This window comes from Ricinus communis, chromosome 3 (genome assembly GCF_019578655.1).
Source record: "Ricinus communis isolate WT05 ecotype wild-type chromosome 3, ASM1957865v1, whole genome shotgun sequence".
Classification (NCBI taxonomy): domain Eukaryota; kingdom Viridiplantae; phylum Streptophyta; class Magnoliopsida; order Malpighiales; family Euphorbiaceae; genus Ricinus; species Ricinus communis.
Genome location: NC_063258.1, coordinates 17406468 through 17430683, shown reverse-complemented (window position 1 = coordinate 17430683; position 24216 = coordinate 17406468). Strand labels below are relative to the sequence as shown.

The following is a 24216-nucleotide window of genomic DNA, read 5'->3' as shown; positions in this document are numbered from 1 at the left end:
TTCATGTTATGTATGCTTGATCACCATATGTAACTTGTTAATCAAATTATTCACAAAGAGATTTGGAGTAATTTGGTGGAACGTAATTGATATTACTTAAGAATTAAATTTGGCTTGGATACAAGGGATTCATGTTAAGAGAATAAGAATTAGTATAATGTGTTAATGATTTTCTCTTATCTCTGCATTGCCATGAAAATGAATGTAGACTCTAAGAGGAAATACCTTTAATTGACAATGAGAATTACCTTTAAAGACTATAAACTAATTTTCAATCAATATGTTTTATGATAATAATGTTCAAAGTTCTTATTTGATTGTGATTTGTGATTTTCCCATATAAATATACTGTTATAACTTATGTGAATACTTAAGTAATTAGTTAGTATTTAGATTTCCTTATTTGTTTTAATTACAATTATAATTTTTATTTATTTTCCTTATCCATCTTAGTACCTAACCGGTTAATACAAAGTTTACCCCAACTCCCGAGTGTTCGACACCCTTCTTGCTCTATACTAAGTCCTAGGGACTAGGGTATGTGATTTGTCCCGCTACAAATTTTGGCGCCGTTGCTGGGGAGTTGAATAGTAATTTTTATTAACTTAGGGTAGAGAAAGGTTGTTTTAGGCCTTGTTTTTGTTTTTTATTCTATTTTATTTTTATTTTGTTTTTATATTCTTCATTTTTATATCTTATTTTTGTTATTGTTATTTGTTTAGTTTAATTTATTTAATTCTGGATTAACATGCTTACTAGAAGTACTAGTAATAATAATTTGAACTTTGATCCTGATATTGATTTAACTATACATGCTTTAAGCAGGGAACAAAGGCAAAGAAGAGAGAACCAACAAAACTTGAATAACATGGCTCACCAGAAAGTAGAAAGTTAGGCGATTTTGTAATGCCCGACATCGCAGGAAGTTTAGGAGGTATTGTGGCTCTGGCTATTGCTAACAACAATTTTGAGATCAAGCCAAGTATCATCCAAATGGTGCAAAATAATCAGTTTAGAGGTTTACAAGGAGAAGATCCTTATGCCCACATATTAACTTTCCTTAATGTGTGTGCAACTTTCAAGATCAATTGTGTAACAGATGATGCAATAAGGCTCAGACTCTTCTTATTTTCGGCTAGGGATAAAGCACAAGTTTAGCTTGCTAGTTTGCCAAATGAATCAATCATAACATGAGACCAATTGAAGCAAGCATTTATGCACAAATATTTTCCACCATATAAAATGGCCAAGTTTCGCAATGAGATCACTACTTTAAAGCAAAATGGAAGTGAGACAATCTATTCAGCTTGGGAGAGATTTAAGGAACTCCAAAGGCAATGTCTACATCATGGCTTGCCGGATTGGATGATTCCTCAAATTTTCTATAATGGGCTGACGAATGAAAATAGAAATATCACGAATGCAATAGCCGGTGGGAAATGGATGGATAAAACAGCTAGAGAAGCCATTACCTTGCTTGAAGAACTTGCATCTCAAGGATAAATGGGTGATGAAACAACTATAGCAAAAGTAAGGGGAGTTTTGGAGCTTGACATAAGTAAAATGTTGAATGCAAAGGTAGATGCTCTCACCAATTTGGTAAGTAGAAATCAAATTAATTCAATAGAAAGTACTAATATTGTTTGTGAGTCTTGTGGAGGATCCCATTCATATTCTCAATGTAATTTAAGTACAAATGAGGATGTGAACTACATGCAAGAGGGTTTTCACCAAAGAATGGGGCTGAATTCCAACACTTATAACCCTCAATGGAGGAACCACCCCAATTTCTCTTGGTCAACCCCATCCTCTCAATTAAACCCTCCATATAACCTAAATAGCAAACCTTAATACCCACCGGGATTTTCCAGGAAACAAACAAACCTTTAATCCTGCCCATCCTAAACCTACTCTTGAAAATCTTATGGAGCAATTTGTCAACTGACAAATGTCCATAAACAAACAAAATGAGGAGCAATTTGAGCAGCTAAACTCTAAACTTGAGCAGCTTGCTACTCATCACCGCATCCTTGAAACCCAAATTGCCCAACAAGCCTCTTCCTCCAACATTAAACATTTGGGAAAGCTTCCTAGCCAACCAGAGTATGTACAAAAAGAATCATGTCAAGTAATTACCTTACGCAGTGGTAAGGAGGTTAAAAGGGATATCAGTAAGAAAAAAAGAGTGGTTAATGATGATGATAATGGGGTAGAGATTGAGGAAGTGGATGTTAGAAGTAAAGATGATAATGAGTGTGCAAAGAAAGGTAATAAGGAAGATGCCATACAATCAATGAATGATGAACCAATAGTATATGTTAAACCTCTTCCTTTTCCTCAAAAGTTCATAAGGCGTAACTTGGATAAACAGTTTGGTAAATCCCTTGATTATCTTAGGGAAATTACTATCACTATATCATTTGTGCATGCTGTTAGGGACATGACAGCTTGGGGTAAATTTTTTAAGGATATTATTAGTCATAACAGCAAGCTTGAAGATTATGGCTTAGTATCTCTTATTGAAGAATCCAAGGCTATGTACTCAAAGTCTCCACCAAAGCTTAAGGATCCAGGTTCATTTTATAGTTTCTTGTGCAATAGGAGGTACGCATTTTAATAAAGCTTTATGTGATATGGTGCTAGTGTTAGTCTTATGCCTTACTCTATTTACAAAAGGCTCAATTTGGATGAACTAAAGCCTACCAATATGTGTCTTTCCATGGCGGACAAATCTGTCACATATCCACTTGGCATTTTAGAAAATGTGCTAGCAAAAGTGGGGAAGTTTATAATACCAGCTAACTTTGTTGGAAATGAAGGAAGATCTTGAGATCCTAATTTTGTTTGGAAGACCATTTTTTATGATAGTAGGAGCAATTATTAATATGAAGAGAGGAAAGATCAGATTAGAGGTGGATAATGAATGGATGGAATTTGATGTGCTGAATATTATGAAGTCAACACCTGCAGAAGTGGCAAGTAGAATTGATTCTAGATGTTATTGGCGAATGCATTGAAGAAGTAATTCATGAGTGTTTGAGGCAAGATTCTATGGAGCTATCCGGGACGCAAGAAGCTAATAAGCATATTTTGGAGGTAATTCCATATAAAATTCCCATAGGACATCAAGATTTGAACCTTTAAGTATAGTGGATGATCCAAAGGATACTACATCAAGTGAAGAAGTCAAGATGGAGCTCAAGCCCCTACCGTCAAACCTAAGATATGCATTTCTTGACTCTAACTTTAAATTTCCTTTTATTGTTAATTCATCTTTGCTTAGTGATAATATTGATGCCTTATGTGATGAGTTGCTTGATAATGGAATCATATATTCCATTAGTGATAGTAAATGGGTGAGCCCCGTCCAGGTTGTACCAAAGAAGGGAGGCTTAACCGTTGTTAGGAATGAATCTAATGATTTAATACCTACTAGAACTGTCACGGATATGTGTATTGACTATAGAAAATTAAATAAAGCAACTAGGAAGGACCATTTGCCATTGCCTTTTATCGACCAAGTCCTTGAGAGACTAGCCAACTTTTCTTATTTTTGTTTTTTGGATGGACTTAATGGTTTCTATCAAATTCCTATTCATCCCGAGGATCAAGTTAAAACCACCTTTACATGTCTCTATGGTACTTTGGCTTTTAGGCGTATGCGTTTTGGTTTATGTAATGCACCTGCAACTTTCCAAAGATACATATTTTCGATATTTAGTGATTTACTCAATAATTGTGTTGAGGTTTTTATGGACAACTTTAGTGTTTATGGTACTAATTTTTCCAACTATCTAGACAATCTATCTAAAGTTCTTAATAGGTGTATTGAGCATGGATTAATCTTAAATTGAGAAAAATGTCACTTTATGACACAAGAGGGAATCGTTCTTAGTCATTCAGTTTCAAAAAGAGGCATTGAAGTTGATAAGAAGATAGAAGTAATTGAAAATTTGCCACCACTGAAGAGTGTTAAGGATATCAGAAGTTTCCTTGGACATGCAGGTTTCTATCAACGACTTCTCCAAGATAGCAAGGCCATTGTGTAAGTTATTTGCTAAAGATGCTATTTTTGAGTTTGATGAAGCGTGCCTCGGTGCATTTGAAACTTTGAAAAAAGCTCTTGTTTCCATACCCATCTTGCAACCACCTAATTGGCAGCAACCATTTGAAATAATGTGCGATGCTAGTAACTTTGTGTTTGGGGATGTTTTGGGTCAAAGAAAGGAAGGTAAGCCTTATGTGGTTTACTATCCTAGCAAATTACTTGATGATGCTCAGATCAACTACAGCACTATGGAAAAGGAGTTGCTTGCTATCATTTATGCATTTGACAAGTTTAGAGCATATCTTATGGGGCAAAAGATGATTGTTTATTCAGATCATGTTGCTCTTAAGTATCTTCTAAGCAAGAAGGACGTGAAACCTAGACTTTTACGGTGGATTTTGATGCTTCAAGAGTTTGATTGGGAAATGAGAGACAAGAAGGGTAGTGAGAGCCTTGTTGCGGATCACCTGTCAAGGATTGATCAAGACGAACTAAAAAGGAATGATGATGGTGTCCCAATTAATGACACATTTCATGATGAACATTTACTAAGTGTGGTATCAAAGGAACTTACATGGTATGCGGATATTGCAAATTATCTTGTGAGTGGTGTTCTTCCTTATGAGTTAGATTATCGACAAAGAAAGAAATTTCTGCATGATATTAAATTCTATTATTGGGAGGAGCCTTTGCTTTACAAGAGATGTGCCGATAGTTTAATTCATAGATACATTCCTCAAGATGAAGCTTAAGATGTTTTGAGACATTGTCATTCCTTGGATGTTCGAGGACACTTCGGTGCAACAAAAACGACATCTAAGGTACTACAATCTGGTTTTTGGTGGCCAACTTTATTTAAAGATGCTAGAGACTTTCTTCTTACATGTGATAGATGTCAAAGAATGGGCAACATTACTAAGAAACATGAGATGCACTTAAGAGGAATCCTTGAAGTCAAACTCTTTGATGTTTGGGGTATAGATTTCATAGGTCCATTTCCTAGCTCTTTAGGTTACAAGTATATTCTGGTCATGGTGGATTATGTTTCAAAATGGGTGGAAGCATTGCCAATTGTTACTATTGATGCTAAAGTGGTCAAGAAGATGCTTAAGAAAATTAATTTTCCTAGGTTTGGTACTGCTAGGGCATTAATTAGTGATGGAGGTTCCCATTTTTGTAATCATATGATTGAGGCTCTCTTAAAGAAGTAGGGAGTACCACACAAGGTTGCTACTCCCTATCACCCATAAATAAGTGGGCAAGTTGAGATCAGCAATAGAGAGATGAAGTGGATCCTAGAGAAAACGGTGTCTTCTTCACGAATGGATTGGGCATTAAAGCTTGATGACGCTTTATGGGCGTATAGGAAAACCTTTAAAACCCCAATTGGCCTTACTCCCTATCAATTAATTTATGGGAAGTCATTTCATCTCCCCGTTGAATTAGAGCATAAGGCATATTGGGCAACAAGGACTTTGAATTTTGATGTGAAAAAGGCCAGTAGGAAGAGGTTACTTCAACTTAATGAATTCGATGAGTTAAGAATGAATGCTTATGAGAATGCGAAGTTATATAAAGTTCATACTAAGTTCTGGCATGATAAGCATTTATTTAAGAAGGAATTTCATGAGGGTGAGCTTGTTCTCCTTTTTAATTCAAGACTCAAGTTATTTCCGAGAAAGTTAAGGTCACGATGGTCGGGTCCGTTTAAAGTTATGAAAGTTTATCCTCATGATACGGTTGATCTTGCCAATGCAAAGGGAGAAATTTTTAAGGTAAATGGACATCGCCTTAAGCCCTACTTGATCGGTGATGTAATTGATACAGGCTGTTCTATCCCTCTATCTACACCATAATTAAATTGAGGTAAGGCCAAGCTATAGACCCTTAAATTTAGCATGGTAAGATTAACACATTTTTTTTCCTTAACTTTAATATACATTTTTACATTCTTTGCTTTTATTTCATTTTACTTCATTTTGTTTACTTAGAGTCATTACTTCACTCTTTCTTAACCCTTATTTATCATATTATTTTTGCTTTAGATTACTTTCTTTGCCTATTTAGTTTAAGTGCCTTAGCATTGGTGTCAAAATATAAGGTGGCGAGTCATCACGAGTCGACGACTCGTAATAGAAAGATTAGGTGACAAGTCGTCACATGGTGATAACTCGTCATATAAGGCTTTAGTGACGAGTCATCATACATTGACGACTCATTCACTCACATTAATATTACCTATAGTTGCATCATCGTATATTTATCCTTATCATAGCATAGTTTAATTATTTGTTTTATGTGTTACATATTTTTCCTTTTTATTGTTCATTAATTTTTTTATTCTATTTATTACTTGCCAAAATATAATTTCATAACTTAAAGGTTGTTTCTTTTCCAAGAATAGACATGTTCTTTCACATCTAAACACACTTTTCCACTATCTCTTACACCCCTACCTCTTACACCCCTATTATATCTATGTACACCCTTTTGACTACCCAATCTCACATATCTTCATATCCAACAAGTTTCCATAACTTTCCCCTATCTTCCATCTTTTCTTATTCTTTCACTTCTTATATACTTAGGCTTTCTTTCATTTTCTCTCTACATTACTCATAACCAAAAACCCTCCCCACTCTTCCTATTCTCTTGTTTTCATTTTCCATTTTCATTTCTTCCTCTCTACATATCTCTCCAATTCTAATTCTTGCAAGCACGACATTCACCATTGGCAAGACTAAAGCATCATCTTCTAGGAGGCCACACGTTGAATAAACACCTCATCAAGAGGAAGATCTTTCCCAAGTTTACAAAGCCAAGTTCCTAATCCTTACAAATGACGAGGGTGCCAAATTCACATAAATCAAGTTTAGGGAAGTCTTAGGTTATAAGTACATTCCTAACTCTCTTTTGAATGATGTGGGTATGCTTGAATCTTTTGATCAATTGTTGACTCAATGTGGGTTTAAGAGATATGTTTCTATGCATGAAGATACCAATATGGAATTAACTACCGGATTTTATACTACATTAGATGTTAATCCTAAAAATTCACAAATTCTGGAATTTCACGTGCAAGGGGAAGAAACATCAACTTACTTACACTTTTATGAGTCGTGTCTTTAGTTTTAAGAGGGATGGGTTATATGATCCCCTATCATCTTTTAGATTGAATGAATTCTGGATGTTTTTAACTGGTTTGCAAACCCCATTTGATTCTAGGAAGGGTAAAGCTATGTTTATCAAGGATTTGAAATATTGGTTGCTACATAAAGTGCTTGCATGTGTTCTCTTTTATAAAATTGAATTCAATCGAGTTTCTGCATAAGAGTTGTTTTAATGTGGTGCATTCATAATAAGAAACAAGTGTGCTGGACTTATTGGGTGTTCAATTAATTGTTAGCTTGTGCTTCACGTAAGGATGCACCTTTAACTCATGGACATGTGATTACCATTGTTGCAAAGGCTTTGAATCTTAAACTTGATAACTATGTTCATTTTGTTGAGCATTCTTATTTTACTAAGCAAGCTTTTGTAAAGGAGAAGTAGTGGATGCTGCATTCTATTTGATTCCTCCCTATTCCCATTCTTATTGGAGGGGAATTGAAGGACCACCACCGGTTGAGGAGCAAAAGTATGCAGAATCCGAAGAGTAGCGTGCTTCCGAAGAGGAACTTCCCCGATACCCACCATCCGGTGATGTTCCTCTCCTCATTTATGCAATTCAAAGTACCACCGATAGTTCCTCAAGTGCCCATCCTCCTATTTGAGATCAAATAATAGATAGGCAGATTGCTATGCAACGTCAACTAAATGAGATGGAATTTCACAACAAAAAACTCGCTCGTTAGCAACGCAAAATGGAGTACAAATTAAATTATTTTTTCGCTCACTCTGGCTATCTGATCAAGTCTCCACCTCCTACCTCTATAGATGATTGAGGGAGTCCTTCTATCCATGCCTTCATTTGTTTTTATTTTATGACATTGGGGACAATGTTTCATTTTAAGTGTGGGGGAAGGAATATATATATATATATATATATATACATATATATATATATATGTATTTATTTATTTACTTATTTATATATTATTAGTATTTGTATTTGTTTTATTTGTGTTTTAGTATATTTTAGGTTTATGTGGTTAGGTAGTGCATTTTGCTATATTTGCATTTATTATACATTTCATATTTCTCCTATCTTTTAATAAGTAGTCATCTTACAAATCTTTTTCGTTTTTGAATGAGATTTTTTTTTTTTGCTATAAGTTTACCTTTTTATCTCTTTTTATTATTTCTAAGATCTAAAGAATATTTAGTCAATTTGCTAGCTATGCTTAAGGCTAAAGTGGTAAAGATTCAAGCTTAGGTTTTCTTAGAAGTTTTGAGTAACCTTATGAAAACTATAGCCATAATACGTATAAAACTTGTGTTCTAATAATGGATGAGGACTAAAAGAAAAAAAAAAGAAAAGAGAAAATGCTTTTAATATGATGCATCTTGAGTAAGTTGTGTGCAATTGAGTATGCTCCTTAGTTGCATTATTCGGAAAGGGATGTATGATGTATTCGAGTAAGTTGTATGCATTTATGTTTGCTCCTCATTTGCATTCATTCAGAAAGAATACATCTAGAAGATATGCTAATAAATAAATTGTCTAAAAATGCCATGACAAAAGTGAGTTGTTATGTGTGCTTAACATTGTCTCTAGGTTGCCTTTTGCCTCTAAAATCCCTAAGTTTGAAGAATGAATATTTTGGCTAAGTAGCATGGTTAGAATCTTGCCTTTGTGTTCTTGGTTTTATTTTTAGTAAATTGAGATAGCACGGTAAATTTATTGCTTTTCTTTAACCTCTTTCAGAATTGAAATGGTTTGCTAAGATAACTACATTTGTTTTGGAGAAGAAGAGAATTTTGTTAACTTTTCCATGAAGATCTACTCTTGCTTGAGGGCAAGCAAGGTCTAAGTGTGGGGGAGTTTGATACAATGCAAATATGCATAGTTCTTTAGGTTATTTTAGTTTAATTTTATTTGATTTTACTATGTTTCTGTGCTTGTTTGTTTATACAGGTGTTATTTTTATTTGGTTTATGTTTATGATTGATTGTGTGTGTTTTTTACATGTTTTTAGGCTCAAAATGTGCATGAAAAGGACTTGGGATCGTTTGGCATGAAGTGTGAAGCTTGAAAAGTCTAATTAGAGCCTTAGTAGATCTTGAAGAGTCATCACCATCTTGACGAGTCTTCATAGAAGGCTCGAGTGACGAGTCGGCACCATCTTGACGAGTTAGTCCCCAAGAGTTGCAACATTTCCTAGTTTGAGCAGTTTTCATACTTTGGTGATAACTTTGTCTACAGACATCCAAATGAGGTGATTCAAGTTGCTCTCGAAAGATAACAGAATGTTCTATAACTTTCAAGAAGCAACTATCTAGAGATAAAGTCATCTAATGGACGAAAATGCCCTTGAAATTACAGAATCTACAAAGGAGGGTGATTTTTCATGTCAAAAGGTGCCTTTTTCCAATTTCTACACGAATAGCAGCCTTTAGAAACATATAAAATAAGTGTGTTTGGCTCTGTTTTGGAATGAGAAAAGAAATATAGATATAGAGCATAGTTTTTAAAAGAAGTATTAAGTTTTAGAAAACATTGCAAAGACTTTGTTCTAGTTTTTGAGAATTAAGAAGAAGGAGACCAAGTCAAGAAGCAAGAAGAGAAGATTGTTCTACATTGAGCAAGTGCTAGAAGACTTAAACAAGGGTTTTATCTATTCACTTTCTTCTATATACCTTTCCTATGTTGCAATTGATTTTCTCTTATTGTTCTCTAAATATGTGTCTTTTCTAAGTCTTTGTATGAGATTTACAATGATGAATTAATTAAGAACTACATTTTCATCTTATGTTATTTATGATTTAATTTCAATTAGCGCTCATTCGTATTATGTATGCTTGATCACCATATGTAACTTGTTAATCAAATTATTCATAAAGAGATTTGGAGTAATTTGGTGGAACGTAATTGATATTACTTAAGAATTGAATTTGGCTTGGATACAAGAGATCCATCTTAAGGGAATAAGAATTAGTATAATGTGTTAACGATTTTTCCTTATCTCTGCATTGCCATGAAAATGAATGTAGACTCTAAGAGGAAATACCTTTAATTGACAATGAGAATTACCTTTAAAGACTATAGACTAATTCCCAATCAATATGTTTTATGATAATAATGTTCAAAATTCTTATTTGATTCTGATTTGTGATTTTCCCATATAAATATACTGTTATAACTTGTGTGAATACTTAAATAATTAGTTAGTATTTAGATTTCCTTATTTTTTTAATTACTATTATAATTTTTATTTATTTTGCTTATCCATCTTAGTACCTAACCGGTTAATACAAAGTTTACCTCAATTCTCGAGTGTTCGACACTCTTCTTGCTCTATACTAAGTCCTAGAGACTAGGGTATGTAATTTATCCCACTACATATAACATTGTGAATCATATTCTTTAGGCAATTAATCTTTGTTAAGCAAAAAAAACCACTACATAACCTATTCTAACACTCATACAAAATAGTATTATCAACATCACATACTTTAAATGGTATAAAAAGTCTCATAGATTTTAACCACCCTCACAACAATTATCACCAATCAACCATCATTCAAAATCTCACTCTAGGCACACTTGATGGCTAACCCTTCCTCTACATTAGCACGGTCCGGCCTTTCACCCTTAACCGGCCTGTAATCAATTGCCCTGTTGTGTAATGCGTATTAACAACCACAAACAAATCACATGGGCATATATCAATCTCAGCACATTTCAAACACATCACTGTGAGGAGGCATTTCTTGAAAACAAAGTACATTTTCACTCGCTCAAAGGCATTAGATGAATGCTATTTTGAACACTAAAATGAAACTATATTAGATTGCCCTATAATTGTGAATATTAGTAATATGTAATCGATGAAATTAAGGCTATCAATGTTTGTGCTCATCAAGGAAAAGCCAAGATCTTTAGTGAACATTATATATTGATTAATTAGGCGAACTAAAAGCTGAAAATTTCTTATTGTTGAATTGCAAAATCATCACATGTAAAATCCAACACAAACAACCTACTTTTGTTAATTATACTTCAAATTTGTAAAACCAATAGAATATATTTTGAAATAAGTACCAATCTGAAATTTAAGCTTAAAATAACAAATTTAAGTTTTTTTTTTTTTCAAGTTCAATATTCAGCTCTCAAATCAAAGAAACCAACTTTGCAAAGACTTGATATCTTCTCATCGAAAGTGGCCTTTAGTCATACCCAACCAGCTCCATAAAATATCTACCTTGCACTTGCATTTCTTGCCATTTTCAATATCTTAGAATTCAACAAAATAATAAGCCTTTATGCTTTCCTATCATGCAGCCCCCAAATGATATGTAAATTATGCTTTTAAACTCAATCTTACATTTCTCTCTCAATAACCATGATTTTAGGGCCAACTTTGAAAATTATTAGGAATTACATATGAGGTATTTGAGTCTCATCTTCTATAATTCTAGGTTTCCAAATCAATAATATGCATAAAAAGTTTCACTTCAATTAGATAAATATAGAAGGAGTTAAGCATAATTTAATATGACAAGATCAAACTATCTTGACAGAATGAGCAATAAATCATTTGGTTTGATTCCATAAAGATAAAGACAGAACTAGCACAAATGTAAAACTACAAAAGGACTGCCTAAAGTTTTCTATGCATTAAGCTACGCCTAATTTGGAGTTCTCTAGCTCAAGATATGACATAAATATGTAGGGTAAAAAATAAAAAATATCCAATCCGAGAATACAGCTCACCATTCCTAACATAAATAAATCAAAACTCTTATAATACTTACCAAATAAACCTTTAAACCCTTTATAGATGAAGATTATAGCCAACAAAGTGCTTGATGTGCGTAAAATACACACATCTAAATGGGGTTTTTAAGATTGATTTTATGGACATTTGGATGTGAATTGGTCCCAACACTCACCCTATGCGTCTGTTTGTGTGCATTAGGTCCAAAAGAAGTCAAAGGATGATAAAGGGAAGAATTGGAGCATAATTGGACGCCGAAGCTGCCGAAACAAGCTAAGTACAAGCAAGAGGAAGCTGAACATTGTCGTGTTGGTTTCAACACTAGCCATGTTCCCAACACGTTCACCAACACAGCCATGCTGGTGCATCAAACATTAAAAGAAATAGAACATTTAGGGAGCACGGCCACAGAGAGTAACACGGGCATCAATACCAGACCGTGTTGATGGCGACAGGGGGAATTAGTTAAAAGAAAGAAGAGAGGAAAAAAGAAAGAGCGGGGGAGAACATCCCAAACCCTAACTTTTCTTTCTCAAAGGGTTTTCTGAGCCGAAACTAAGGGAAAAGAAGACTCGGATCAAGGTTTCAATCGGATTCTCTTCGAGGATTGAAGATTGGGCGAGGTTCATTGATTGGTTTTCAAATCGAGTAAGGGGAACAAGAATCGATTCAATTCGAGCAAGAGGAATTGGGGCTGTATACTCTCATCCAAGGGTGTAATCGGGTTTTCTCTACCTTTGCTCATTGTTGTAATTGAATTCTTGTGTATTTTGATAATGAACATGATTAGTTAGATTAATTAAATCCATTGGGATTTCTTTGCTATGTTGGTTTAGTATTATATTATTGGATTGTTTGGATTAGTTTTGTATTCTTCTTGCTTTCAGTATTAATAAGATAATCATTATTCATGAGACGTTGTGAATTGTGTGTTTAGATTGCTTTGTGTGATTGAGAAGTCCATTTGGCATTTGGAATTTTGAATAGCATGAACTGGTTAATAATCGCTTAGAGATAAGGATAATTAACTAGATGGATTAAGAATTAACAAAGCTTAATAGAGGTGGATTAAAGCTTAATGCTAATTTAAGAATCAATCGTTAGGAAGAGATTGCAACTTTAGGTTATTAGATTTAGGAATTCGGTTATCTCGAGAGCGAAACCGAATTCGGTTAAGAATTCATCCACGGGCAGCATAATTAGATTCAACAATCCTTAATCTTTTGTTTAATTGCCAACTAGTCTAGGTTCCCTTTGGGTTTGCTCTCTTGCCTTAGTTATTTTAGTTATCAATTACTCTTGTATCTCCCTTAGAACTTAGATTGTCACTATTAGTTAGTTTAGAAAGTATTCATCATTTATTTTAGGTTAATATAACAAAGAACAAACGAGTAACTCTGGGCTTTCACTTTCTTGAGGAATATGACCTTGATACTCGCCATTAGTGCTAGACTGCATCGATAGGTACACTGCCTTAGATTGTAGCTAACACAATTTAGCCTATCAGTGCTTAAACCTTGAAATTCCTCTTGGAGAAAGATTAGATCAGGTTGTTTAATGAAGAAACTCTCTCAATTCCTCTCTTTTCTTTTCTTCTGTTAAGTGTGTGTGCATGTGTGAACATATATGTATATAGAGACTTAGGAGTAGAGAGTGGATGATTCTAGATATAGTTCATGGTAGAATTAGTTATAAAGTATCCCCTTAGATCCTTAATGAATTGTTCAAATTACTTATGAACCCTCTAACTTTTATTCTTTCATCCTAATTCAATCCATCATTTTCTTTTCATTTTAATTAAGTCCCACTATTATTTATTATTAAACATACTTAAGTACTACATTCATTCAATTAAGATACTATATGTAAATGCAATGCTAAATGGACAGCATCATGACTACGTTCAATTATACGAGGAGCGAGTTTTGCCCATCATACTGGCAGCTTGCTTGACAGTCCGGAAGAGGAAGTCGACGATTATCCCTTTAAGCGGATACTTGAAGCCATTTGCTTGGAAGAAGGATGGATGGTCGTCAATCCCCACCATTTGCTTTTCACCATGAGTCCAGCTAAGAAGACTCATCACATTAAAAAGAAGCGCTTTTGGGAGGCACCCCAAACTTTCTCTTTAATCTCTAATATTTTAACCTTTTGTTTTGAAACATTTTATTAGTTTAAGTTTTCATATTTTATTTAATTTTTGTTTCAGTTTCGATTTTAATTCCTTATTTTATTATTTGCAGCCACTCCTCTACCACAGACTAGCCAGCCCCTGATATCCCTAATGATGCACCTCTTTTCACTCCGGAGCCATAGTCAGGGCAGTATTAGTTCTTTTCCCTTTTGCATTTCTTATATTTGTACACTGAGGACAGTGTGTCCCTCAAGTATGGGGTGGGTGATATTTATTCCTTCTTAATTATTTGTTTATTCTTTGTGCAATTTTTTGTAAAATTTTGAAAATTTTCACTTTGTTTCGATGCTCTTACTGTTGACTTGCTTTTGAAATCCTGTTTATGTCCATGTGATCGGGTAAAACCGATAGTGTTGAGTCTTGCGGAAGAATGTAAGATAATTAGTTTGAGTTTTGCACTAAGTTGCTTTGGTTTATTTAATTCTGTTTTGATGATTTTTGTTTGGAACCTACTCAAAAAGCACACTTGTGAGAAATTGAGCCTTACGCATACACTTTATAAGCTTGTATTTATTTCTTGTTGAGAGTGCCAATTACTGTCTTTACTTTTAGAACTTGCTCGGTAATGCTTATAAGGGCCACAAGGAGAGTTTAACACTTTGGTATAATAGAGGCACTTAGGTTTATCATTCTAGCCAAATAGCCTTCATTCGTTTATTGATTCTGTAGATAACCCTTTCTTTCACCATTTTTTATCATATTCCATTACCACTTAGTTTTATTCTGCTTTGGGTTATGATTTTGCACATGAGTTGTTTTTATTGGGAATTTTTATCTTGGGAATAGCTTTGGAATCTTGTAGCAGCTTACTTCAATCCAAAAAGAAATTCACTCTATTATGTGAATGTTCTTCCTTTATGAAAAAAAAAGAAAAAAAGAAAAAAAAAGAAAGAAGAAAAATATATAAAAAGAAGAATAAGAGGGAAAGGTGATGAAAAGAAAGAAAATAAGTGAGCTAAACATTTTGACTTGATTCCTATTTCCCACCTTGGACTACTATCCATCGTTTACCCCTTATGATTATTGTGACTTGTGTGCATGTCATATATTTCATTGCAGAACACCATAGGTTCAACTCTTACCAAATTTACCTACCCCTACCTAATCCCCATTACAACCCTTATAAAGACCTCTTGACATGGTTGTTGACTCTCTATAAGTGGTAGGAGTAGGATTTAAGTAAGCCAGTAGTTGATGCATTAAGCGATTCGACACTACCCTTTAAACATTTTGAGTGATTTAGAGTGAATCTGGTGAGGAGTTGGTTCTAAAGAATTTCGTTGAGACAGTATTGTGTGAATTATTGGCATCTTGGTTGTGATACTTGAATTGATTGCTTCTTTTCTTTTTGTTTGACTTACACTTGTTAAGGATATGTGCAGGAGCTCTCTAGCTTGTCTGTCAGCTTAAGTATAGTTCCTTAGTGGTTTATTTTCCTTATTTTACTTTTGATTGCTTGAGGACAAGCAATGAGCTAAGTGTGGGGTTATTTGATGTGCGTAAAATACACACATCTAAATGGGGTTTTTAAGATTGATTTTATGGACATTTGCATATGAATTGGTCCCAACACTCACCCTATGCGTCTGTTTGTGTGCATTAGGTCCAAAAGAAGTCAAAGGATGATAAAGGGAAGAATTGGAGCATAATTGGATGCCGAAGCTGCCAAAACAAGCTAATTACGAGTAAGAGGAAGCTGAACATGACCGTGTTGGTTTCAACACTGGCCGTGTTCCCAACACGTTCACCAACACGGCCGTGTTGGTGCATCAAACATCAAAAGAAACAGAAGTTTTAGGGAGCACGGCCACAAAGAGTAACATGGGCATCAATACCAGACCGTATTGGGAACACGACCGTGTTGATGGCGACAGGGGGAATTAGTTAAAAGAAAGAAGAGAGGAAAAAAGAAAGAGCGGGGGAGAACGTCCCAAACCCTAACTTTTCTTTCTCAAAGGGTTTTCTGAGCTGAAACCAAGGGAAAAGGAGATTCGGATCAAGGTTTCAATCGGATTCTCTTCGAGGATTGAAGATTGGGTGAGATTCGTTGATTGGTTTTCAAATCGAGCAAGGGGAACAAGAATCGATTCAATTCGAGCAAGAGGAATTGGGGCTGTTTACTCTCATCCAAGGGTGTAATCGGGTTTTCTCTACCTTTGCTTATTGTTGTAATTGAATTCTTGTGTATTTTGATAATAAACATGATTAGCTAGATTGATTAAATCCATTGGGATTTCTTTACTATGTTGGTTTAGCATTATATTATTGGATTGTTTGGATTGTTTGGATTAGTTTTGTATTCTTCTTGTTTTCAGTATTAATAAGATAATCATTATTCATGGGACGTTATGAATTGTGTGTTTAGATTGCTTTGTGTCATTGAGAAGTCCATTTGGCATTTGGAATTTTGAATAGCAAGAACTGGTTAATAATCGCTTAGAGATAAGGATAATTAACTAGCCGGATTAAGAATTAACAAAGCTTAATAGAGGCGGATTAAAGCTTAATGCTAATTTAAGAATCAATCGTTAGGAAGAGATTCCAACTTTAGGTTATTAGATTTAGGAATTTGGTTATCGAGAGAGAGAAACCGAATTCGGTTAAGAATTCGTCCACGGGCAGCATAATTAGATTCAAAAATCTTTAATCTTTTGTTTGATTGCCAACTAGTTTAGGTTCCCTTTGGGTTTGCTCTCTTGCCGTAGTTATCTTAGTTATCAATTACTCTTGCATCTCCCTTAGAACTTAGATTGTAGTTATTAGTTAGTTTAGAAAGTATTCATCATTTATTTTAGGTTAACATAACAAAGAACAAAGGAGTAACTCTAGGCTTTCACTTTCCCGACGAATACGACCTTGATACTCGCCATTAGTGCTAGACTGCATCGATAGGTACACTGCCTTAGATTATAGCTAACATAATTTAGCCTATCAGTGCTTAAACCTTGAAATTCCTCTTGGAGAAAGATTTGATCAGGTTGTTTAATGAAGAAACTCTCTCAATTCCTCTCTTTTCTTTTCTTCTGTTAAGTGTGTGTGCATGTGTGAACATATATGTGTATAGAGACTTAGGAGTAGAGAGTGGATGATTCTAGATATAGTTCAGGGTAGAATTAGTTATAAAGTATCCCCTTAGATCCTTAATGAATTGTTCAAATTACTTATGAACCCTCTAACTTTTATTCTTTCATCCTAATTCAATCCACCATTTTCTTTTCATTTAAGTCCCACTATTATTTATTATTAAACATACTTAAGTACTACATTCATTCAATTAAGATACTATATGTAAATGCAATGCTAAATGGATGAATACATACTTAGAGTACGGGTGTGACAATAGATGATCAAGTAGCATGAGACGTAAATCCATAGGTGAAAGGGAAAAGTCTAATATAAGTGGGAATGGGAGGTTTTTGATGTTTGGAATGCATATAATGAAGTAATTTAGGTCAGAGTATTTTTAGATAGGTCTACTCGAATTTACCCTTTTTTTCGTTAAGCTAGTTTATAAAATTTGGAACTACAAGAGTTGTTGCCCAGTCAATTCCTCTCTCGTTCTTGATTTGACCCTAGTTTATTTATCTTTCTTTATTTATTTATTAATATTTAGCTTATAGTTTCTTCTTCTTATGGTACAAGGGCTTTCGCACTATAAAAACTATATGCAACCGAATACTTAAGGCCAATGAGCATATTATTTTAGTTTTCTACCTTGTGGGAAATCACGTTATTGGTTCTTTCAAGAACTTTATGGACTTATTAACACTCGCGCTAGAGAGCATAGACTTATCATTTACGTCCTTCCTTTTGTCTTGTGTTCTTTATATGCCCTTATGTTTAAATCAACTCGATTTGGTTCCTATGCTTAGCCGCATGGAAGACAATAAAGAACTCGTGATTTCTTTCCTTACTGGATCTAAAATCTTACCTATATTCTAATTTTGTTGGTTTATTTTGTGTCTTTCTTCCTAATCTCTGTCTAGTATGATGGTTTGGTTTTATTTGGGGAGCATGTATACGAGTCTTGAGTGAAAGCACGTGGAAAGTGGCAATCATAAGCACCAATCTAGTACTTTGATGAATGCAGAGAAAGAAAATTAGTTGATCATGTATTAATATCATTCTCCGAATGATCATGGACAAATCTTTTAGTGGAAAGAGGGAACGAAGAGAATCGAGGCACTCCCAAATATTCCGATTCAAGATTTGCAGCATTGGGATCTCTATCCTTCCTTGTTCCTTTAACGAAAGAAATGAGAACATAGGTAGGATTTTGTATTCGATAAAAAAAGAAAATGCAAGTTCTTTATTCTCTTCTATGGGTAAGCGTAAGGAAGGACGTGAGTAATAAGACTAGGTTCGCTAGTGCAACTCTTCATAAGTTCGCAAAGGTCTTGAAAGAACCCATAACTTATTTCTCTACAAGGTAGAAAACTAAAATATTATGCTCACTAGCCTCAAATATTCGGATGCATGCAATTTTCATAATGCAAAAGCCCCGTATTCTATAAGAAGAAGAAACTAGAAGCTAAATATGAATAAATAAATAAAGAAAGATGAATAAACTAAAGTCAAATCAAGAACTAGAGAGGAGTTGACTTGCCAACAAATATCGTAGTCTCAAATTTTATGAGCCAGCTTCAAGAAACAAGGGGAAATTCCTATGGGCCTACCTAATAACTCTCCGGCTAAAATTACATTATTAGATGCATCCCAAACATCAAAATGTGCACATTCCTGCTTTCTCCATCATGCGGTTGTATTTGCATTTCCTTCTGCTCGATCATCAACTCATGCTCCAATGCACCAATGAAGCTTGTCAATTATGTTCTTATGATTTCTTAATGAAAATAAGGAAATTCATGTAGGCTTACCTAATAACACTTCGACCTAATTCTCTTTATTATATGCCTCATAAACATCAAAACACGTGCATTCCCGCTTGTATTAATTGAAAGCAGCATAATTTCTCCTTTACATGTGTAGATTTGCATCTCGTGCTTCTTTAACATCGAGTGACACCTCAATGTCACCGGTCAAGCTTATCAATTGCACTCCTATGTTTCCATATTGAAAACAAGTGGAAATTTGCATGGGCGTACCAAATAACATTTCGATCCCAAACTTATTGCTCACGTCCTTCCTTTCTTTTGTGTTCTTTGTCTACCCTTGTGTTTAAATCTATTTGATTTAATCCTTAAGCTTAACCATATAGAAAAGAACAAAGAACTTGTGATTTTATGTAGAGAGCATAAACACCAGTGTTGAGTGAAAGCACGTGGAAGCTGCAATCATAGGCATTGATCCAAGGCTTGGATAAATGCGAACAAAGAGAATTAGTTGATTGAGTATTAATATCATTCTTAGAATGTTCTCGAATGAATATTTTGAAGGAAAGAGGGAATGTTGAGAATCGAGTCTCTCCCAAATAATCTAATCTAGGATTTGCACCATTAAGATCTCCATCATTCCTTGTTCCTCTAGGCACAATGACTTCTGATGACATTAGGATTGGCATAAGGAATCATGAGAACTCAATTGACAAGCTTGACCAATGGTATTAGGGTTTAACTTGATGACTAAGCAAGATAAGATGTAAATCCACACGCTTGAGGGATAAATCATGTTGTTCTTTATTAATCAAAGTGTAATACAAGCGGTAGTGCAAGCATTTTGGTATTTAGGAGGCATATAATGAAGTAATTTAGGTTGGAATATTATTAAGTAGGCCCACACAAATTTTTCCTTATTTTTATTAAGCTGGCTCATAAAAATTTGGGACAATAAAAGTTGTTGACCAATTAGCTACTCCCTCATTGATACTAACGTGGCTAACTTATGCAATACTCGTATTCAATATTAATGTCCTCACCAAGGATCGTTCACCTAATCAAGCAAAAAACTCTAACTCCCAACAAGACCCTTAAACAACTTGTACTTAAGAACCTTATTATAAAGAATTAAAGATTGTTTAACATAAGCAAAACTTTAGATTAAACTAAGGATATAAAATAAGCCAAATTAGTTAAACATCTATTAATATCATTTTTTTGAATGATCACGGACAAATCTTCTAGAGGAAAGTGGGAATAATGAGAATCGAGGCATGCTAAATATTCTGAGGCAGGATTTGCACCATTGGAATCTCCATCATTCCTTATTCCTCTAGTCATGATGACTTGTGATGATAAAAGGATTGGCATAAAGAATCATGGGAACTTAACTGACAAGCTTGACCGATGGCATTTTGCTTAGCTTAATGATCAAGTAGGACGAGATGTAAATCCATGCTCGTAAGGGAGAAATCATAAAATTCAAGCGTAATACAAGCAATTATGCGAGCATTTTGATGTTAGGGCCACATTTAATGAAGAAATTTGGTTCAGAGTATTATTAGGTAGGCCTAGATGAATTCTCCCTTGTTTGTGTTAAGCTGGCCCATAAAATTTGGGACTACAAGAGTTGTTGACCAGTCAACTACTCTCTTGTACTATAAAAATCGCATGCAACTGAATACTTAAGGGCAGTGAACATATTATTTGAGTTCTTTACCTTGTTGAAAATCAAGATATGGGTTCTTTTAAGAACTTTGCAGACTTATCAAGACTCATTCTAGTGAACATAGACTTATTGCTTATGTCATTCCTTTGTTTTGTGTTCTTTGTCCCTTGTGTTTAAGTCAATTTGATTTGATCCTTTCGCTTAGCCGTATGAAAGAAAATAAAGAACTTGTGATTTCTTTCCTTATCAGATCCAAAATCCCATCTATGTTCTCATTTTGCTCTTTTCTTTTATTCCACTATATCTAATCTCTGTCTAGTTTGATGGTTTGGTTTTATTAGGCGAGCATAAATACAATTGACAAGCTTGATCAGTGGCATTATGGCATGACTTAATGATCTAGCAGGGCAAAATGAAAACACATCCGCATAAGGGAGAAATCATGTTGCTTTCGATTAATCCAAGTGGGAATGCGTGCATTTTGATTTCTAGGATGCATATAATTATGTAATTTGGACCGGAGTGTTATTAGGTATGCACATATAAATTCTCCCCTATTTTTGTTAATCTAGCTCATAATATTTGGGAATATGAGAGTTGTTGACCAGTCAACTAAATTTGGGACTGTGAGAGTTGTGGATCAGTCAACTCCTCTTTTTCTAGTATGATAGTTTGGTTTTATATGGGGAGCATAAACACGACTGTTAAGAGAAAGCTTATAGAAGCGCTAATTATAGGCACTGATTCAATACTTGGACTAATGCAAAGAAAGAAAATTAGTTGATTGAGTATTGCTATCAGTCTTCGAATGATTACAAATAAAACTTTCGGAGCAAAAAAGGAACGATGAGAATTAAGGCTTGTTCCTTGTACCTCTAGGCACGAGGACTCGCGATGATCCAAGGATTGGTGTAAGGAATCATAGGAATGCAATTGAAAAGCTTGACCAATAATATTGGGGCCTAGCTTGATGTTCAAGCAAGACGAGACGTAAATCCATGCACGATAGTGAGAAATCATATGGGTTTCAACTAATCTAAGTGTAATACTAGTGGGAATGTGAGCATTTTGATGTCTGGAATGTATATAAAGAAGTATTTTCGGTCGGGTTATTATTAGGTAGGCCCTTACAGATTTCCCCTTGCTTTGGTTAAGCTGGCTCACAAAATTTGGGAAAATGAGAGTTGTTGACCAGTAAACTCCTCTCCGATACTTGATTTGTCTTTAGTTTATTCATCCTTTTTTATTTATTTATTTATATTTAGCTTCTTATTTCTTCTTCATATGGAATTGGGGCTTTCACACTATAAAAACTATATGCAACTGAATAATTGAGGCCAGTGAGCATATTGTTTTAGTTTTCTACCTTGTAGGAAATCAAGTTATGCATTCTTGCAAGAACTTTGTAGACTTATGAAGACCCGCACTAGCAAACCTAGATTTGGAATCGAGGCACACCACAATATTCCAATTCAACATTTGGACTATTGGGATCTCCACCATTGATAAGAACCCATCTAGCATAAGAAATCCTACTACAACAAGGAATGCTAATGATGCAAATCCTACTAGATAAAAGAATCCTATTCTGACAAGGAGTCCTACTATAACTAGGAGTTCTACTCCAACAAGGAGTCCTAAAGATATTAGGAGTCGAAATGACATCAAGAATTCAAGTGACCTTAGGAATCCTAATCCAGCTAGTATTCAAGATCCACTTCACATCCATGGAGACCCAATTACAAAGGTCCAAGGCTAAAAAGATAAAAGAAGCTCTCAATGGCCTTATTCAAGACATTTAGGCTAAGAACACATTAAGGCTTAAAGAGTTGGATTCAAATTCAAGGCTCTTTAATCTAATTCAATTTATTGGGCTTGAATAAATCTAACATGGGCTTAATGAACATAAAGGAGCATAAAGGAGTTTGGGCCTAATTAGCTCGAGCAAAGATGGCCCATGCATGTGACTTAAAGAAATTAAGGTTTCTTACTCCTAATGGGCAGCTACATAGTACTTTAGGAGTATTAGGACTTTGTTTTTAGTTATATTTTTTAGTTTGGATGTTTGTCTCTATCCTATTTGAGTTGTAATTCCTTAATAGCTTAGAATTAGGGTTTTCTAAACGCTATTAAAGCCTAGTACGAATTTTCAAGTTCATTGATTGATTAATGATTAATATATTTTATGAGTTTATACTCTATTCTTAGTTCTTGTTTAGAGCTAATTCGAACTTATCAAGCAATTCATTGTTTGTGGCATTCAAATCCAACTTATCAATTTAGAATCCATATTAAATTGTGGTGTCTTCTACCTTTAATACGTTAGTTTTGATAGTTTAATATACTTGAAAGGTCTAAAGTTTCCATTGATCTAGTTCTAGATAGATCTTGGGCAATGATATCAAACCTGCATATGGGTTTAATCCTTTAATATAGATTAGGTTTTGTATTCTTGTTTAAATGTAAAGCTTACTTATCAAGGAGTTGATCTATCCTTGTGGATTAGGTTTACGAGACTTAGTTTTCCTTAGGTTCTAATTCTTGATCATCTTTCTAAGAAATCTGCCTTCTAACTTTTCATAGGGGTTGAACCAAATTGGTTCTTGGGGTTTTCATGTTAATATGTTGAGGGTCCACAATTCAAAAGGGGTTCTCAAGCTTATTCGTGGAGGTTATGGAATGAGGACTTTTGCACTATAAAAAATGCACGCAACTAAATACTTAAGGCGAATGAGCATATTATTTCAATTTTTTACCTTGCAGGAAATCAAGTTTTGGGTTCTTTCAAGAGCTTTATGGACTTATCGACATTCATGCTCACGAGCATAGACTTATCGCTCACGTTCTTCTTTACTTTTGTGTTTTGTTGATCGTGTATTGATATCATTGATATGGAACGTCCATGAATAAGCTTGAGAACCCCTTTTGAACTGTGGACCCCCAACATATTAACATGAAAACCTAAGAGCCAATTCAGTTCAACCCCTATGAAAGGTTAGAAAACAGATTGCTAAAAAAGATGATCAAGAATTAGAATTTAGAAAACTTGTCCCTAGATTCCAATTTCGAAACACTTCATAAGAACATGATCAATTTACTTGAATGTTTCTTAAGAATGCATTCTACATAAGAACACAAAGACAAAGCAAAGAAGCTTTAAGGTAAAATACCAATTATCATTAAATTTTTAACCTCAACTTTTTTTAATTCATTACACTAAAATTCGTACTAGCCTTATATAGGCCTTAGAAAACCCTAAATCTTAACTAATAAGGATTTACTCCAACATCTGATCTAGGTTAAAGATAACCTTTCTAACTAAAAGAGATAACTTAAACGAAGTCCTAATTAGGTTAAAATACATGTGTGGCCTCCCAAAATAAGCCATAAAATCCTAGTTTACATAAGTCATATAGATGGACCTCATAATATAAGCCAAGTTAGGCCCAAAGTTTTCATATGCTCTAATTCTGCTTTTTTGAATCGAACTAGGACTCCCAGTTAAATTAGGATCGAACTAGAACTTAAATCCAATTCTTCAAGCCTTGATATGTCCTTAGCCAAAATGTCTTGGATAAGCTCATTGACTT

At 34.4% G+C, this 24216-nt stretch overlaps 1 protein-coding gene and 1 non-coding gene across 2 annotated transcripts; one reads left to right on the top strand and one right to left on the bottom strand.

The window, feature by feature from the left end:
- Window positions 1-1248: 1248 nt before the first annotated feature.
- On the bottom strand, window positions 1249-1355 carry LOC112535472. The gene has a single exon (XR_003079591.2). It is a non-coding gene; the product is annotated as a small nucleolar RNA R71 (small nucleolar RNA).
- A 4015-nt stretch (window positions 1356-5370) lies between these two features.
- Window positions 5371-5904, top strand: LOC107261644. Its single transcript, XM_015722351.1, has one exon. It carries the CDS (start codon window positions 5371-5373, stop codon window positions 5902-5904), a length of 534 nt encoding a protein of 177 aa, XP_015577837.1.
- The last annotated feature ends 18312 nt before the right edge of the window (window positions 5905-24216 follow it).